This window comes from Gorilla gorilla, chromosome 2 (assembly GCF_029281585.2).
Source record: "Gorilla gorilla gorilla isolate KB3781 chromosome 2, NHGRI_mGorGor1-v2.1_pri, whole genome shotgun sequence".
Taxonomy (NCBI): domain Eukaryota; kingdom Metazoa; phylum Chordata; class Mammalia; order Primates; family Hominidae; genus Gorilla; species Gorilla gorilla.
The window spans coordinates 145,775,528-145,793,312 of NC_086017.1; the positions used below are offsets into that span (position 1 = coordinate 145,775,528).

General features: G+C 51.2%; 1 protein-coding gene across 2 annotated transcripts in view; it reads right to left on the minus strand.

Annotated features, from left to right (window-relative positions):
• Positions 1-936: 936 nt before the first annotated feature.
• The window catches only part of KY (kyphoscoliosis peptidase), a 51,167-nt gene continuing 34,318 nt past the window's right edge, over positions 937-17,785 (minus strand). For both annotated transcript variants that reach the window (XM_019023964.4, XM_004037683.4), the window contains 3 exons: positions 11,207-11,395; positions 9,660-9,850; positions 937-5,489 (listed from right to left, as the gene is read on the minus strand). In XM_019023964.4, the coding sequence (XP_018879509.3) occupies positions 4,594-5,489; positions 9,660-9,850; positions 11,207-11,395 (1,276 nt within the window). In that variant the 3' untranslated portion in view covers positions 937-4,593. The remainder of the gene's footprint in view (positions 5,490-9,659; positions 9,851-11,206; positions 11,396-17,785) is intronic.

Genomic DNA, 17,785 nt, shown 5'->3' on the forward strand with positions numbered 1-17,785 from the left:
CAGCAGTGCAGTCTGCCAGGGGCTCCAGGGGCAGGCTCTTAACACAGCAGGGCCCTTCAGATGTTCCGCAGCAGGGCCCTTCAGATGTTCTGTAACTGACAACCCCAGGCCCACTGCCTGCCAGCATCTGTTCACAGAGACACGGCATCACAAACTCTCCGGACTGGAAGGGACATTGGAGGTCATCCACTCCAGCTTTGGGGGTGGCATTTTCAGACTGTTCTAATAACTCAAGAGTTACTCCTTCTTTTGTGTGGAAGATTGTTTCTTCTGGCTTCCTCTTAATATGCTGCCGGGTCTCCTTCCTAAGGAGAAGCATGCTGGGCCTCGTTTTTGTGGATCTAGCAGCGAGAGACATGACGAAGCCAGATTTGGGAACACAAGTTCTTTTTGTCCTTCACACTACAGCTACGAGAATGGTCTCCATGGTTACAGCAGCTTCTCAGAAATGTCTGGATTTTTCATTTTCTGTATTTCTCTAAATGTCTAGTTTATGAATAATCTGCTTAGGTGACCGGCTGGAAAGTTTCTGCATGTATATGAATATCAAGAAGTACATATTTATATACATTCAAAAGAAAAGTAGGCTGATAAGCATTTTTGGTAATTTTTTTTCTCCCACTGTAAAAATAAATTCGGATTGACTTTAAAATTTTCAAGTTAAACAAGATTCAATGAAAGAAACAGTGCCTTCATGTTCTTCAAAGGCATGTGAACCATAGAGTGGCTGGAGCTAACCTAATTATGTTTTCTTTAATGTGAAATAGCTATTTGCCCGACGTTCCATTCGCATCTCACCGTCGCATTCAACTGGCTGGGACATTGATTTTTTTCTAGGGCTTCCTTTGAACATGAAAGCATTTTTCCTGTTTCTGTCCATTTCCCACCTTGTGAGATACATGATAAGAATGAATCGATAATTACATTGTTGGATAAAAATGAATATAAATTTTATTGAAAAACAACACCAGCAACAACATGGAGAAAGCATACTCAACAGCCACCGGCCCACACAACTCAATGCACACATTATGAGAAGTAATCACCTCTTTCAGTTGCCGACTACTTACTCCAAATGAAAAGAAATTATAGACCTAAGATAAACTGAGGCGGGCAATAGAGGCACACCATCTTTGAAAATTTTGCCAATAGCAAATGATGTAGTGATGCTGTTAACCCTCTGTTTGCTGCAGGCAGACCAGGATATCTCAGGAATTAATTGGTTTGGAGAGGAGAAAACCCACTCCTTCTAGTGAACATGGCATCTAAAACCTCAGACCACTGGGAAAACTTTTCTCCTTTTCAAGTCCTTTGAGAAGAGGATTTCACAAACTTTCTTGGCAACGTGTCCCTCCTGCTTAACAACAGGAAATAGTTCTTTATGTCTAGCCGAAATCCTTCATGCTTCAGTTAGTCTATTTATTTCCTTTTAATCTTAGCAGACAGTGAGGAGGCTGTCCTGGTAGGACAATGTAACATATGGGGAACTCACAATGATCATAATCAGATTGAAAATGGAGTCCAGCTGAGCTGGTGGCACTTCGGAAACAAGCTGGAAAGAAGTGTACTGAGGTTGTGGTTGTAGTGCCTCTGCCCACCACTCCTCCACCCTCGGTTCCCTTCTGCCCTGTGGCCTGGGGGCTGCCATCCTGAGAATTGCAAGCAGATACTTTCTGAGTTTGATCGGTTCCAATCCTTCAATGGTATAGTAATGCGTGTAGTCACAGCTGTTCCATCCAGTCCTATGTCAAGTGCTTCTGTTTCAAGAAGTTATTTCCAGGCAAAACAGTCCCATCACATCCCTTGTCTTTTCAACACACCAGGTTGTCCCCCAGGATGCCCTCACAGCTTGTGCGTGACAAAGATGTCCTCCGTGTACACATAAGGAAGCGCTGAGAAGCCACGAGAAAGCACCTAGTGATTTTAACATAAACATTTCCACAGCGTTTTCAAGTTCTGCGAAAAAACCCGGTGATAGATCAGCCTCGCGGTGTGCAGCGCCGGCAGCTCCGCACTTCGGACACCTGGGGGCGCCCGTGCCATTCCGCCGGAGACTGGGACTCGTCGCCCGGGAAACAAAGATGGGGATTTAAAGAAAAGCCTTCAAAATGCAACTCCGAATGTCTACCCTGAGCAGCATGCGTGTAAAAATTCATGAAGATTAGATTTCATTTCATGTATTTTTACTTCAGTGGAAAGAAATGCAGGTGATTTTCTGACTGCGCCTACAGCTGTCTTTACAAAGGGGGTGCCTGGTTAAACGAGAGGGAGGGGCTTGCTGATGCCCTGCGGTGCTTTGAGGGGCGGGGCCTCCCTCTCTGGTGCTGGGGACAGCTCCTATTTTGCTGGGTGGCATTCTCTGCAATGCTCCAGGATGTATTGATTAATTATATTGCATGTCGAAAAGGTATGGGGGTCTCCAGCAGGACTAAGCGAGGCAGCCAGCGCGGGGTCCAGTGAGTGACATGCGTCATCGAAGGCACTTACTGTTTTGATGAAACAAACACATTTCTTTAAGCCCATAAAATCAGAAGTGTGCAAGACGGCTGTTTTCAGGGTGTAAAACTCCCTTTGTTTCCCTGTGGTGGTGCATAGCTGTTATGCCTCCGGGGCCTTTGTGCATTTTTCAGGTGTGAGTGACACGAGGCTGGCTGGGTGGCCTCGATGGCAGAGACTGCGGAGGGCGCAGGACCTGCCCAGGACAGTTCAGCCCCCCAGGGGAGACACCCCTTTTGCTCGAGGCCGCCGGCCTGTTGGATGATGGGCACCCTTGTGAGCTGGTTCTGGGCTAGGCCACCCTGCTGGGTGGCAGTGGGGACTTTTAGGGGAGGGATCCCGGGGGATAATGAACAGAAGTGTCTGGAGCCTGGATCTTCAGTCAGGCCTGGGCAGGGGAGGCTGCTGCTGCCTGGCAGTTTCCTCACCCTGTGCTCTGGATGGCAGGGGCCGGGCCCCCTTGGTTCACCTCTGTAGCCCAAGCATCTGGTACTTACCAAGGCACTCTGTGAGCATTTGTTGGATACAGGGATGTGAGGGTGAGTGCCACGGAGGAAGCTATGAGGGTCCCAGCTGGCCCTGGCTGTGGCTGAGCCTGGAGGCCTGTGGAGGGGCTGTGGGGAGAGGTGCCAGGCAGTGCTGGCTCTCAGGGGTTGGGGGGCACTGAGACAGCCAGGGGCCACGGAGCTGGAGAAGCCGGGAGTTCAGCAGGGAGCGTGTCTGTGTGCCAGGATGGTTCTGCAGTGGCCATGTGGGGCCTCTCTCGCCTTTCCCTCTTATCTGCCCTCGCTGAAGCCAGCCTTTCCTCCATTGCCATGGCAACGGCAGCCTGAGGCGCTGCTGAGGGCCAGCTGGGCAGCTGAGGCCTCTCAGTCTGTGCCTGAGCAAGCAAGGAGCCCTGAGCTGTCCCCATGCAAGGTGAGACTGGAGGGGGGTGTCTTCTCAGAGAAGGGAGGAAAGGAGACGGGATAGGACGTTTTCTCTGAGACAGGCACAAAAGCTGCTCCCGTGCAGCTGGAAGTCTTCCCAGCCCTGGCTTTGCTGGTAGAGACACTGGGGGCAGGCAGAGCCCTGTTAAAGTGTGAGTCTCCTCGGCATTGCCGCACTGCACTACTCACCCGATCTGCGCCCAGGTCCTTATTCAGGGCTATCCACAAGACTCCCCAGGGGCCTGGCCAGCCTCTGGAGGCTCTCTGTGGAGGCGGGGCAGGGGCCTGAGGCCCAGGCTCTGTGAGGGCCTGGAGGGCACTCCAGGCCTTAGACTGAACTAACTGCCCTGTGTACTCCTCTCAGAGCAGAGCTGGAGGTCTTACACCCTCAGACCAAGGCTGCAGCTCTGCCGACAGTGTCCCTCCCACCTGCACAGCCACAGCGGGCATGGGCTGCTCTTTGCTTTGCAGTCTCCTCACAACTTTCTGGTTGTCACATTCCTGACTATACTTAGGGATGTTGGAGACGATCAGCTTCCAGCCAGTTGTGGGTCAGCTAGCTTCCTCACCACACCCTTTTTCTTGGGCTCTTGAAGAACAAGAAGTAGCTAATGAAGAGGCAGCAGGATGCAGAAGATGATCAGGTCTGGGAGAAGAAGATAGTCCAAGATTCCCTGGGGGCCCGGAGCTGTCGAGAGGCACGGTGATATTGCTTGAAAGGGGCTCTGTGATTCAAGGACAACCCAGCCTTGCAAATCATGTCCCCTTGGGCATGGAAGAGAATTCTCTAAGCATCATGTGAAAAGCTGTCAACCTGGGCAATATCCCTGCTTTCCCACATCAACCCTACAACAACAACAACAGCAGCACTAATACGAGAAGGGGCATCTGGATGCAGGTGTACAGTTTACAATACCTTAGATTTACATAGCACCTTTTCCTTCTAAAGAGCCACTGCCTCTGCCCCCTCAGTCACAGCCACACCTGAGTGAAGCCTTCGGAACACAAAGATCACAGCTCCTGTGGCAGAGGTGGGACACTGAGGCAGAGGCCTAGAAGGGATTTCATGCAGACTCAGTGGTGTCCAGGGCTCCCTGCACTTCCTTCAAGCCCTCCCTGGGGAGGTCTGGCCTTGGCCCTTTGGGAGGGTAAGACCGGGGCACAGCCCTCACTGGGCATTCACTTTGTATTTCAGGATGTAGGAGTAGAAATTGTGGTTGGCATTCTCCAGCACCATGACATAGACTTCCTGACAGCCAGCTGTGCTGCAGCTTCCCTCCCAGTAGCCCTCGTGGTTCAGGGTCAGGGGCCATGTGTCCTGCCCCTTCACCAGGACTTTGGCAATACCATGCAGCTTCAATTTGAATGGGACATTCCGGTTGGCAGGAAGCACACCTGACAGAGGTTCCAGCAGCTCATTGTCCTGTCCCCAGTTGCCAAAGCTCTCAGGGAACATGGGCCAGTTCACCTTGGTGTTGGCACAGCATAGGAGGTAATTAAAGACAAAGATGTAGTTTCCTGGTTCCTGCCTCTTCTTGACAAAGATCTTGAGGGCAAACTTGCCTGCATGGGGCAGCTGGACTTTCAGCTCGGTCTGCTTCTCCCGGTGCAGCTGGAAGATGTAGCGCCGCTGTGTCTCCTCAGTGATGGGGCCATCATCCCCGTGGAGGGAAGCCAGGACATTAATGCCCTCCTCCACGCTGAAGCTGATGGAGCAGCGCCCGTCGCTGGTGTGGATGATAGGGTCAGGGTGGGAGGGCTTCATGATGCCCATCTGCTCCGAGAACCAGCTGGGGCCCACGGGCTGGTGAAGCTCAGCAGGCAGCTGGACACCCATGTCCACATAATTGCACTTGAGCGTGTACTCCAGCACTGAGCTGTAGATGTCGGAGTTGCCCTTGGCGAAGATCTGCAGCTTGTGAGTGCCCATGGTTGGAGGGTACACCTCCAACTTCATCCCATTCTTCCTTAGGCTCAGCAGCCCATGCTTTTGCTTGCCATTAAGCATGAACATGAACAGCGTCGGGGCGCAGCTCTCAATGGTGACCGTGGCCTTCCCATTCACTGGGGAGAGAAAGTCAGGGTCAGCAGAGATGGGTCCAGCATGTGCTGATGTGCTGGTAAATGTTTAACAACTGTCTCCCTGGGAGAAAAACATCCTGACTTATAGAGCTTGTCTATTTCCACGGTGTTAGTACTTTCACCACAGTCCATTTCAAGCAACCAATATGACTTCACTGAGCATGGCATCAGCCGGTGGCAGCACACCGCTGGAAGGGTTTCCTACTCCCTTCAGGTGGTTTTCTTTGAGAGAAATGAAAGCTAAGGGGCCTCTAGAAAAATTTATCCCAAGCTGTATGTGTGCATCCTGCCCAATTGATTCACATTAGATGAAGGTTGCCTGTGTCCAGAGAGGGTCATGGGTCAGGAGGGGCACCATCTCCCCCAAGTCTCAGGTCTAGCTTGCACCTTGCTCCCTGTGGCATCTGTCTAAGTGTCAATGCTGTCATGTCAACGCATTGTCCTTAAAACTAGTGAGAATGGCTTCACTCCCTGAGGCTGTGCACAGGAGGTTGGGGTGGGGCAGTTCCCTGATCCCCACCTCCCCCACCCCAGGCTTCTCACATAGGTGTATCTTAGCCATGTTTCAGGAATGGGTCCTGAAGAGTCAGTGTGTGCACAGGAGGGTCTTTTGCAACCCCCACACTGACACCCCCCATCTCTCCCCTTGCTCTGAAGTTTCATCTTCATCTGTCCTGGTCATTGATTTTCAAGGACAGGTGGTCAGTTCTCCAGTCTTTGTAGCCCATGAGGACCCACCTGCCTGGTCCCTCCTGGCTTCCAGGGCTACAGGGAGGGACTGTGGCTTCTCTTAGAGCCTGGCCTTAATTCTCTCAGAAGCTGGTCATCTGCTCCCAGCCCCAGCAACCTCCCCAGTCCCGTTCACAGTTGAGTGCAAAGGAAGGAGAGAGGCTGTCTGATCCATGTCCCTAGGAACTTTCCCCTAGCTTGGACTCTTGGTGGGGGAGGCAGAACACTGTGCCTGGGCTCTAGGACAAAGGCCTTAATAGACTTCTCATTGAATCTGCATTCCATGCCAACTCCCACCTCAGGAATGGGAGAAGACCACATGGGCCAGCATGATGGGGAGGCTGCTTAGACAGCCCCTCTACCTTCTTCATGGCTGTCCCAGCTCAAAAGCTGTCCCAGCCCTGTCAGATACTGCCCACTCCGCACCTGTCTTACACTCCCACACATCCCCCCACTGCCTCCATTTCCCCTTTGCCCGTCAGCTCTCTGGCACTCCAGTGACTTCCCTCTGCCCCCACCCTCCAGTGACTTCCTAATAACGAGGCCTCTCAGACCTTGGAGGACCTAGGCTGCTAGCCTCCACACCTTCCTCTGAGTACTCTCCCTTCTTCGCGACCCCCACTCTTTGAGGACTGGCCCTCATCCCACTCTCTGAGCACTGCTTAACTCCAATGCCATTGCTTCCCCTTCTGTTACACTTAAATTGTGTGACTCTTGGTGCTTTTATGCTATTTTATTTGTCTACATGCTTTCTCTACTGCCTTCAGCCACTGCATGCCACATCTGTCCCATGGTAACCTCCAAAGGAAAGTGACCAAGATCAATAGAGTTGCTATCCCCTCTTGGTGAAAACCCTCCTCTCCCCTCACTTCTGAACCAGCTCAGTGGGCAGAAGCTACCTCAGCTCCTCACTGCTCACGGCCCCTGGTCCTGTTCCATCTCACAACTGGCTGTGAGTCTTTTCTGCACAGTGAAGCCCAGATCCCCCTGAGATTCACCTTTGATTGTGGAGCACCACCCAGCACCCCACACAGCAGCCCCAGGGCTCCTTTGAAAACATCCACCTGGCTACTCCTGGGCTCACGGCAGAGCCCTCAAGCTGGAGACCCATGGAGAAGCCTGTCTCTTCCTGCCTCGGCAGTATCAAGCACTCTCTCAGATCCTCCAAGGCCACAACCCTTCATGCCTCAGGGTCCTCCTACCCTCTCCTCCCTCCCCACCACTTCCCCCAAACCTGGATAAGGCTTTATGGTAATGTCCCCATGGCAAAGCAGCCCACCCGGACCCCTCAGCTGAGGCTGAGTTCCCCGGCAGCTTCTCTCCTAGCCCTGGCTGTCCTTCAGGGAACGTTCCACTGCTGTAATTCATCATGTGAGCATTTTTGTGTAGTGTCCGAACTCCTTGCTGGCCTGTGGGCTCTGTGGTGAAGGGGCTAGCCTGTTTCATTTCCTGCCACGTCTTAGTGCCTGGTTGTGGTGCCTCACCCAGAGGGTTCTTGCCAAAGGTGTGTTGAATGACTGGGAAGACTTGAAATAAAGGACTAGCCACCCCTGCGGACCTCTGTGGGAGTCCACGGCTCTTCCAGTACCCCCTGCCTCCTCCTCCTCCCCTCTCCCCTCCACGGCGCTCTCCTAGAGCCTGGCAGCTTTCCAGCCCCTTATCTAGGTGCCCTCTTCCTTCACTTCCTTTTTGCTCATCTCAGTTTCCCTATTTTGTTTCCTTCCCCTCCCCCCTCTTAACAGAACTAGCTACCACAAAGAAATACTCTGTAAATATGTATCAGATATATGGAATCATATTTAGGTTTAGATTTCCATAAATTAAGGAATCTGGTGTTTATATTTTTATGTCTCTTAAAAAGGCAAACTCCACTCAATGACATCAGTATGGTGTTGCTTTGACCTGGTCAGTTCTTTCCGATATTTCCATGGCCTATGATACATTGAACAAGCCCTGCATCTGTTGTAAGCACAGGAAATGGATTCTCAAATTGAGCAACTTCACGCTGTTATTTTAGCTGCAGGAGCTGCCAGGTATTTGGAGTTGGAAGAGTTTGCAAGAGCTCAGCAACTTGGCAAAGGAAGCCATTGTGTGGTGGAAGGGACAAGTCAGTTGGAACTAACTTGGGGACACCTGTGCTCCCCGCTGCCCCATTGCCCTGCAGTGTGGGTTGGAGCTCCCCAGGGGCTCTGGGCCCACCCACAGGCACCCTGTGCTAATAGTCAGTGTGAGCTCAGACCTCCTGTCCTGGGCGGATGGAGGCCCCAGTGGCAGAGACAGTGCCACCAGGCAGTCCTTTGCTGAGGTGTGGGAGGCTGGACTGACCCGACTTACAGGGCTCTGCAGCGTGCCCAGGCTGTGTGCCCAGCACTGGATCAGGTGCCAAGGCCTTGGAGAGGCATAAGAGACAATCTTCCAGAGAAGGCCCTGCTTTTCTGTGACCAGTTCTGGCCCTCCAGGGTAGCCCCCGTATGCCTCAGAGTGTGCAAACATACTCAGCTGCCATGGCTCCGTGGTGAAGGTTGTGAGAGCACATGTCAGCCCAGGCCAGCCATGGGAGATGGCTAAGCTGGGTATCCTATACTGCCCCAGGGGAGTGGGCTGGAAATGGCTGGGTCCCGCCTCCAGAAGGGAGGGGTACTGAGCCAGCCAGGCAGAGGTGCTGGAGCTTGGCCCTCATCCAGGGCTGCTTGAGTTTGGAGGCTGGGGGCTTACTGTGTCCCTGCCTCTCCTCTGCTACCTAGAACATGTCCATCTCTGTCTAGCTACTATGCCTGTTCTCCTCTCCCAAGACCCAGCTCAGTGGCCACCTCCCTAAGGAAGTCTGCCCCAACTCTCTGTCTTGGGTGGGACTGCCCCCACCTGTCCTGGGAGACCCATGTTGCTCATCCTTGCTGGTTGGACCACCAACACCCAGATTCCAGCTCTGCTGAGGCCATGTATTCTCTCCAGCAGGAGTTGGGGAGAGAACACAGCAGGCCAGTAGCTTCTGTTGGGGACCTGAGCCCAGAGGCTATATGTAGCCAGGGTGACACAGTCCTTTTCCCTGCTGTGTGAACTGAGAGAGACTCACCCAGCTAGGAACTGCCCAGCCCTGGCTTCTGTGACAGGCCAGGCTGTGTGTTCAGCCTTCAAGTTCTGGGAAACCTGCAGCCTTCAGACACATCCCTTTCTGGGTTTATGCTAGTGTGAGTGAGCTTCTGTCCCTGCTGATGTGGCCTATGGCCCTTCCCTGCCCTGATGGCCTGGGCTGCCTCAGCAGCCTCCACTCATCCACATGCACACACAAGCTTTGTGCTAAGCTCACAAGCCATGCGTCTGGAAGGGCATGCCTTGAAAGTGCAGTCTCAGGTGGGCTCCTGGAGGACAGTGTGAAATGCTCCATTCCTGCTGCTAGCACACTGGCACCTGCTCCGGGCTCACCTGTTCTGATCATGGAAGTCTCCGGGTGGGCACTCAGCATCCCTTTGTTGTAGAATTCACTCTTGTGATACATGTTGTTCTCAAACTGCTTCAGAGATTGAGGAGGTTTTAGCAGCTGCCAGTTCTTGTTGTCTGGGAAGTGGTCCTCAATGAACAGTGCAGGATGGGTGAGGAAGTAGAACTCATTGTAGCTGGAGCAGAGACAAGCTGGTTAGCAGCCAGCTCCATGCAGGGGAGGCAGGGGCCCAATACACCTACCAGAGTGGTCCTATGGACACCCTGGATGGGAAGAGGCACCATCTCCAACCCTAACATGGGCACTGGAGACTCCTCCTCAGTGGATGCTTCCAGAAATTGTAGTCAAGGCAGGGTCTGAGGTCCCTTCTAAGGGAAGGCCACAGCCTGCAACTGTGGTCTGCACTCAGTGCCCTAGGCTGTCGAGGGGAAAACTGACTGCCTCATGCTCAAAGACAATCAGAAGTTCAAAGCGGGGAAAGGCATAGCCTGTGGACCACGCAGTGGGGTCGTGGGAAGGCAGGGAGACAGAGTGCTTGAATTCACTGCCTCCATCTACCCCAACCTGTTTCTGTGCTGTGCAGCTGTGCTGGCGGGGACCTTTTGTGGCTCTCCAGGGCCCATTGGAGTGCTGCCTCTCTGGATGTCAGTAATGGGGATCAAGAGAAGAACAGAGAGGCCCTTCCTGAGATGGGGGTGGCTTTGCTCTGCCTAAGAGGAGCAGTGTTGAGAATAACAGAGGTAAAGAGGGTATCTGTGAGTACGCGAGCCCTGTGTGTAGGATGTGTGTGCACATGGCTTGTATTTGTCCCATGTGTGGGAGTGTCAAGATTTAAGCTGCAAAAATCAGAGAGAGCACACTCATGTTTCTGAATAAAAAGGGATCTGAGCTGCTGATAACATCATGATCCATGAAGAATATTGTATGTAGCCTCAGGTTAAGGCCAGGATTGGCCAAAGCCCCAGAGGACAGAAATGCTCCAGTCCTCTGCACCCCGGCTGCCCTGCCCCACTGTGCCTCACAGTGACCCTGCACCGCCAGTAGCACCCCTTCCCCAAAAACCACAGCCCTTTCCTCAGAAATGTGATACGGTCTCACTCAGACCTGAGAGGAGAAGGAGCCTGGTGTCTGGGCAAAGCAGTAAGAGAACATTCTGGCATTTGTGCCTGGTAATGTGGTCAATGGCCAAAGTCTGGAAGGGAACCTGCCGACAACTAAAGAAGGCTATTAGCCCGCCTTTCGTCATGTGTGGTCTGGGGGCAAATGCTGCAGGCTTTCAGTGCTTTGGTGGAGGGAGTTATAGGGAGTCAGAGTGGGGAGTTTGTCAGTGGAGGGTGAGGTGACAAAAGGGTCTGGGCCCTCACAATTGGCCTGGAGCCAGCCCACTTCAGAGCCGAGGAGGAGTGGGCATGGGGTCTCCTGGCTCTCCTTCCCCTCCCGCTTGGCCTTCTCCACCTGCTGCTTCATGCTGCCTGGCACATCCTCCACTTCCACCTGCCAGACGCCCAGCAGAACTGAGACAAGTACTTACAGGAAGGTGAATTTGGAGGTGATGGTGTCCACCAGGCCGCTGCCCCAGGTGCTGTCCACCAGGTGCCATCTTCCCTCCAGGTACACAGCATTCCAGGCATGGTCAAACTCCCCCGAGAAGCTCTGCCCTGTCTGGTAGCCGAAACCCTTGGAGTAGCCAGGCACGGTCATACACTGCACTCCGGCGAGCCTGGGGGCAGGACAGGGGGTCTGAGAGGGGGATCCCGCTGTGGCTTGCCTCCAAGTCTGTCCATGGTCTCAGGTTTCAGGCATGTTTGCTGCTCATCAGTCCTCCCTGTCTATCCTTTTCCTTGCTTCTTGTACTCACATATAAACAGCCTTGATGGCTTCTATCTCGGGGCACTGGGGACAGGGAGATACAGTGCTGGCTGGTCCTGTTGGTACAGACTGGCTGCAGTCTCCGCTGTCTGCTCCTCCCCTGAGACCAACACCATTCAGATCACTTCTGAAATGTTCATCCCTGGAGCCTGCTTGACACGCTCCTCAAGCAACTCTTCAGGAGGAAAAAATGGGGGCAAGCGTGAGGCTGGCTTCAAGAAAATAGGAGCCAGGGAAATGACAATGTTCCTGCAACAAAACCTACATGTAAGGGGTGAGCACAGCTGCTGGGAGAACCAGGGCGCTTCTGGACATGCGACTGAAGAGATGGGTCTCGTGACATGGGTGAGGTGTTGGGGGGTTGCTGGTTGTGAGGGTACAGAAGCCAAGCCCTACTCCCCTGCTATTCCTCCCAAGGATGCCTGCAAGGGAACCCCGGGGCAGGCAGTGGGTGTCTCCAGCCCTGGCCCAGGGAGGACTGGCCAGCTGCCAGTTTGCTCAGGTCTGACTGGCGGGTCTGTCCTTTGTGAACATGGTGCAAGAGCCATCATGGTGCATTAAGGTCATTTGCTGACTGCCTGCCCTGGCCACAATTCTGGAGTCTCCTGTGGCTGTCCTGAGGGGAATGGAAATGCCGACCAGTCAACCTGAGCTTTGGGGTCCTTTTGACATTGTGCTCCCTCACTGCTCATAGTAGAGCTGGCACTGCTTTCTGGGAACCTGGATGGGAAGATGGGCATGGGTCACCTCTGGGGAAGACATAAAACTAGACATTTGGAGCTAAAACCCTGAGGCCCAGGCCTGGGCTGTGGGCACCAGTCCAAGGCCAAAGCAAGACCCCTGGGTGTCCTTTCACGGCCAGCTGGTCTTGCTCCTCAGCAGCCCTGCTCCCCTGAGGACAGCCAAGGGGATGGACTGCAGACAATTTCACTGCTAGTCTGACCTAGGGACATCCCATGCTAGCCCTCCTAGGGCCTTTGTGTAAATTAGAAAAGGTGCCCCTTCCTCAAGACATTTTCCTTGCACTCATGGAAAATTGGTGTAATAGACACACAACCTGTGAAACCGAGGATGTGCTTGATGCCCCTTTGATGGGGCTCCTTTGAGTACCACACAAGCTGCTCAGTCCCCAACTCAGTGCTGACCCTGTGCTGTACTCAGCTGAGCTGAGTCTGCAGTCCAGGGTGTTGGTGGGGTCTGTTTCAGTGAGATGGGCCTATGGGGCTGGGCCCTTCCACAGACCAGGGCTGCAGCCTCAGTTGCTCTAAACAAGAGGGCCACGGAGCCTCCCAGGGGAATGGGGTGAAATGGCCATGCATCTACTATAGGAATCGGGGGAATCTTCCTTGTAAAAATGAACATGTAATTTAAAATTAGCAAAATATTGGATTAAATATTACTAATACATATCACTTGCTGAGAGAGTCATTGGGATCAAATGTGATGTCCTGAGGGTTAACAGATTCTACTTTCCCTGCCATCAGTGTTTCTTCACATGCATGCAATCATGAGGTGTTACCATGTCTGCCTTAACCTCTGTTCACCTGCGGAAAGTCCAGGCCACTAGTGCTGAGGTTCCTTAGGGGCTTGGAAGTTTTCCAGCCCCTGCCCTTTTGCCTGTTGCTTCACAAAAGGAGGTTCAGGCCTCCTAAGCCCTCTAAGGAATCCCATGAGAACATACCAGCTGGGCTCTGTGGGATGGCTTCTGGGAGCACTTGAGGGCATGGGGACAGACTGCAAGAGAAACTAGATCCCAGTGTTGTGATTTTCTGCTGGCAAAGGCCATAAGCCACTCCAGGGCAGAAGGAGGCAGTAGCTGAGGAGACCACGGAAGGAAGGGGAGAAGGGGCAGCCTGCATACCTGGAGTGCCCTCTCCTCATTTCTCTGCAGTGCAGAGAGCGGAAGGTGGTGGAGAGTGCTGAGGGGATGCAAGGCTGAGGGGGTTGTTCTCAGGATGAGGAAGTCTGGATGTGTTTATAGTCTGAGAGGAAACAGCTAGCAGAGAAGGACCAGAGGAAAGCAAGGCCAGAGGAGTGGGTAGAGGTGTAGGGGTGGGATAGACATTGGATAGGAGGTGGGGCCCCATCTACTCAGAGACTGGGTGAGGAGAAGAAATGTTGTGAAAAATATTTAGTGAGCTAAGCAGTGCCCCTGACACGATGTGAACTGACAACAGCATGTCAGTCTCTCCAGTCAGCACAATGTCACGCAGATGCTGTGTGTGTGTGTGTGTGTGTGTGTGTGTGTGTGTGTGTGCGTGTTGCCTGCATGCACAGAGAAGGAGGGGCAGGGAGTGAGAGGGGGAGAGATGGCACAAAAGGCACCTGATCTTTTGGCAATGGGATTATAGGTGATTTTAATGTTTTTCTTGAAACTTCTCTGTATTTTCTAAATTTTTAATAATGATTATGTGTTACTTTGAGAATTGGAAAAAAAGCCATAAATACTACTTAAAATTATATTCTTCAGGAAATTACTTTCCATTGCTGCCTAGAACGTCTGTGCATATCACTTTCTAGGATGATGTGGAGGGATAAGGGGAGTCCTGGGAACAATGGGGCTTGGAGAATGGCTCGTTTTGCATTAAGGTGAACTGATTTAGTGGAGCTGTGGACCTCTGGACATGCTGCCCACTGATGCTTGTCCTCTGCTCAGAGCCACCTGGAGTCAAGGAAGGAAGGAGAGGAATTTAGCATTTGTGCAGCCTCCAGGTGGTGGGGTAAATCAGAATGGGTATGGAATGTCCTCCTGGGAGAAGCCATGTCCTAGGCCATGTGCCCAGGGGGGACATCCTGCCCTCAGGGGAGTGAAGTGGAGGCAAGATTGGAAAAACCAAGTCAGGGAGCAGCAGTGAGAGCCTGCCCCAGCCCTGGAAAGGAAAGCAGGAGGAAGAAGCAAGGGGCAGGGATGTCCACCTGTACTGCTCTGAGTGGGGGTGGTGGCCCCTGAGCCAGGAAATAAGGTCACCTCCCAGGTCTGGTGGTCACCTCTAGAGTGACCTTGCCAGGCTTATCGTGGGCAGAGAGAAATGTTGGCATTAAATGATCTCCAGGGGTTGATTCTTCTCTGACAGGCTGAGGAGAAGCTGGGAAGGCTGTGGGGAATGCCTGGGGCAGAAAAAAGATGAAAATATAAACTCAGTTATAAGCTCATGCCATGCTTGACTCTGATATGAGGATATTTTATTACCTGGCAGCAATGTGCCAGATGAATTGGACAAAGAAGGTCATAATGTAAAGCATTATTGTTAATATGCCATAATTCTCGTGCAAAATCCTCTGTATGTATAAGACGATGATTGTGAAACTCACAGGAGTTTTGTCTCCAGCCACTCTTGCTAGCCAGGATGAACCACAACTCTTTCATGTCATCAAAAGATCACTGGCCGCACACACCGTGTATAAAGCACTGTAGCAGGGAATGCTATAACATGACATGGCACCATACAACGCAACACAATGTAACAACATAATAAAATATCATATCCCCAAAATAAGGCTCAGTGGCTGCCCTAGGTGTGCTGATAGTTGGAAGGAGGGTGGATATGGGAACTGTCACTGGAACTGTCTCCAGAACTTTGCTTATAAAATGCCAGTCTATAAGCAAAGACCTGGAGAGCCCAAAGGTGGAGGAATTAACTTTGCAGGCAGGAGCTGAGAGAGCACTGAAGGAGGGGCCGAGGACTAGAAACATTTCCACCTCCTGAAGAGCTCCAACCAGCCATCCCAGAGCCTAAAGTATCACCCAAGGAGATTTATTTAATGACCTCAGACTGCAGAATCTTTGCTTCTACTTTACAGAATTGACAACCTCAATTTTGCCTCCATAGCTCATGGCTGATATGTATCCCAAGCCACAATGAAAACATGGATATAAGATGCCCTGAACAAGCTGCCAAGGAGCACCCTGGAGGATTTGGAGAAAGCTGCAGCCCCCCCTCTCCAGCAATATCAGGGCTCAGGGACCCAATCAGAGAAGCCCCAAGGGCTGCAAAGGACCACATGGCCACCAAATGTGGCCTGATGGGAAGAGACTGAACAGAGGGGCAGCCAAGCAGAAGGCAATGTCATTACCTGGGTTACCCTTGATGAACCCTGAAGCTGCTGAGTCTTCTATGAATGCATTATCCTTATTATTGAAAAAGATCTGTGTGTTCCAGTTTGGTGCACTGTATCCTAGTGTATTAATTTGGTGTTATTTTATACTGAGATGGTCCAGGCCCTGCCATAGGAACTGTATGATGCTCCTACAGTCAGTACCAAGGCCAGGCCCCAACAGCAGTGTGGCTGAAATATCTGAGTGGACAGGTGCACCCTACACCAATGGGCTCTGACCACAGTAGACTTTCCCAAATCTGATCACCTCTCCTAGGATGTGTGAGCCAAGCGAGGGAAAAAGGGAGGGAGTGTGCCTGTAGGAGAGACTATGAAGTATGCTTTTCTTTTGGTATTTTGTTGAAAATACTGTGGTTTCTATACTGCAGCAGGACAAACAAACCATGACTTATCTTTCACAATTTATGTACTTGATTTCTTATAATCTGACAGTGTGTTTGTATTTCTCCCATGTGCTCTCTTTTCCCTTTTCTTACACACTACCCTTACAGCTAGGTCAATAACTAGTAATCTTGATAATAATTCTCTCTCCAGGGCCCCATGCAGAACCTCATGAGACGTGACTTCAGAGGCCTCCTCTCTGAAGGTGAGGGAGGCGTCAGCTGTTCAGAGAGAGAGGCTGCCTTGCCTGGGGACACACAGCTAGCCAGTGGCCGAAGCAGCAGTGGATGCAGTTGTCCTGATGCATAGTTCAAGAAGCTTTTTTTTTTTTTTTTTCACGTGTGAAAACATCTATTGGGGAAATGGAAAAATCGTTTGACCTCATATTCCTCATACCTGACATGGTAAGTTAATTTTTTTCTTTTTTCTTTTTATTTTATTTTATTTTTATTATTATTATACTTTAAGTTTTAGGATACATGTGCACAATGTTGCAGCAGCTCTTTTGTAAATGAAGATTTTGTTTTGATCTATACACTTGTAGGTGGTATAGAGAGTGAAATGGAAAGGTGGTTTGCACCAGTGACATAACTCATCTTTGTGAGTGCCATCCTTTGGTGTAGCTATAAGGGTGGGGGAGCTAAGATGTCCCTTTCAGAGGCCTTATACACCAGCATCAGATTTGGTGATAATTTAAGGTTATCCAATGAATCTGCATCTCCCAGAAGGCTTAGATGGCCACTGCCTATCTTTTGGGGCCTTTGGAACCAAGTGATGTTTTTGGATTATAGGGGACATACTGCTAACCAGAAGCAGCCATCTGACCGCACACACTCCTGCCCCTGCTCTCAGTGACAGCTAGAGGATGAGTGGAAAGCCAGCTGACATCTGATTGGTGACAACCAACTCCCTCAGTGTCAGGGCTCAAACTCGTAATAAGTGCCTGGCTTTATCCAAGTCTCTGAAACCTGCTAGCTGGTGGTGCTAAAGCCATGCTAACGGGAAGAGAATTTACTGGAGGCTGACTCAAGAGCAGCAGTCTGGGGAATTAAGCTTGGCTTCTGCGGGGAAATTAGGCAGAATCAATTAAGGATGCGGGCAACTGAGGCAAAAAGAGAGACATTAATGTTGGATGATAGAAAGTCAGAAGGAAACTGGACCAGCAGTTGCAAGCTATAGCACTAACCAAAAAACCCCACATCAGTGACTTGGGACAGACAGAAGGAACTGAATGATGTTGTGAAAATATCTGAATTCCTCCCCAAATTACTTTATTAAATCAGTCTTTAATGAGACAATTTCAGGGAGGTGGAATGGACTGGCAAAAAGTAATGATGTCCACCCTGACAACCAAGAAGGGATAAATCAGCAAGTGCGGATTATATGTCCTCAGTTATTAAGGAATTAGCTAATTAATTTACCAAACTTTTGGCAGTTATTTTAAAGGTAAAGAGAGTTAGTAGAGGGATGCATAGATAGGTTACTGATCTTTAAAGAAACAGTTAAAGGAATTCAGGGGACTGTGGGCTATTGCTACACATCTCAGGCAGTGTGAGGAATTTTGCACATGGTAATCGCCATGTTGGAACTAACTTTAAATGATGCAAAATGTTAGGGAGAGTTTTAATGATAAGCTGCAGGCCAGAATAGGGCCATTGTTAAGTATCTGGACCAGGGCAAAAAGCTGACAGTTTCACTCAAGGCAAGTGTCAATTTTCCTGATCTATGTAGGCTGGCAGAGTCT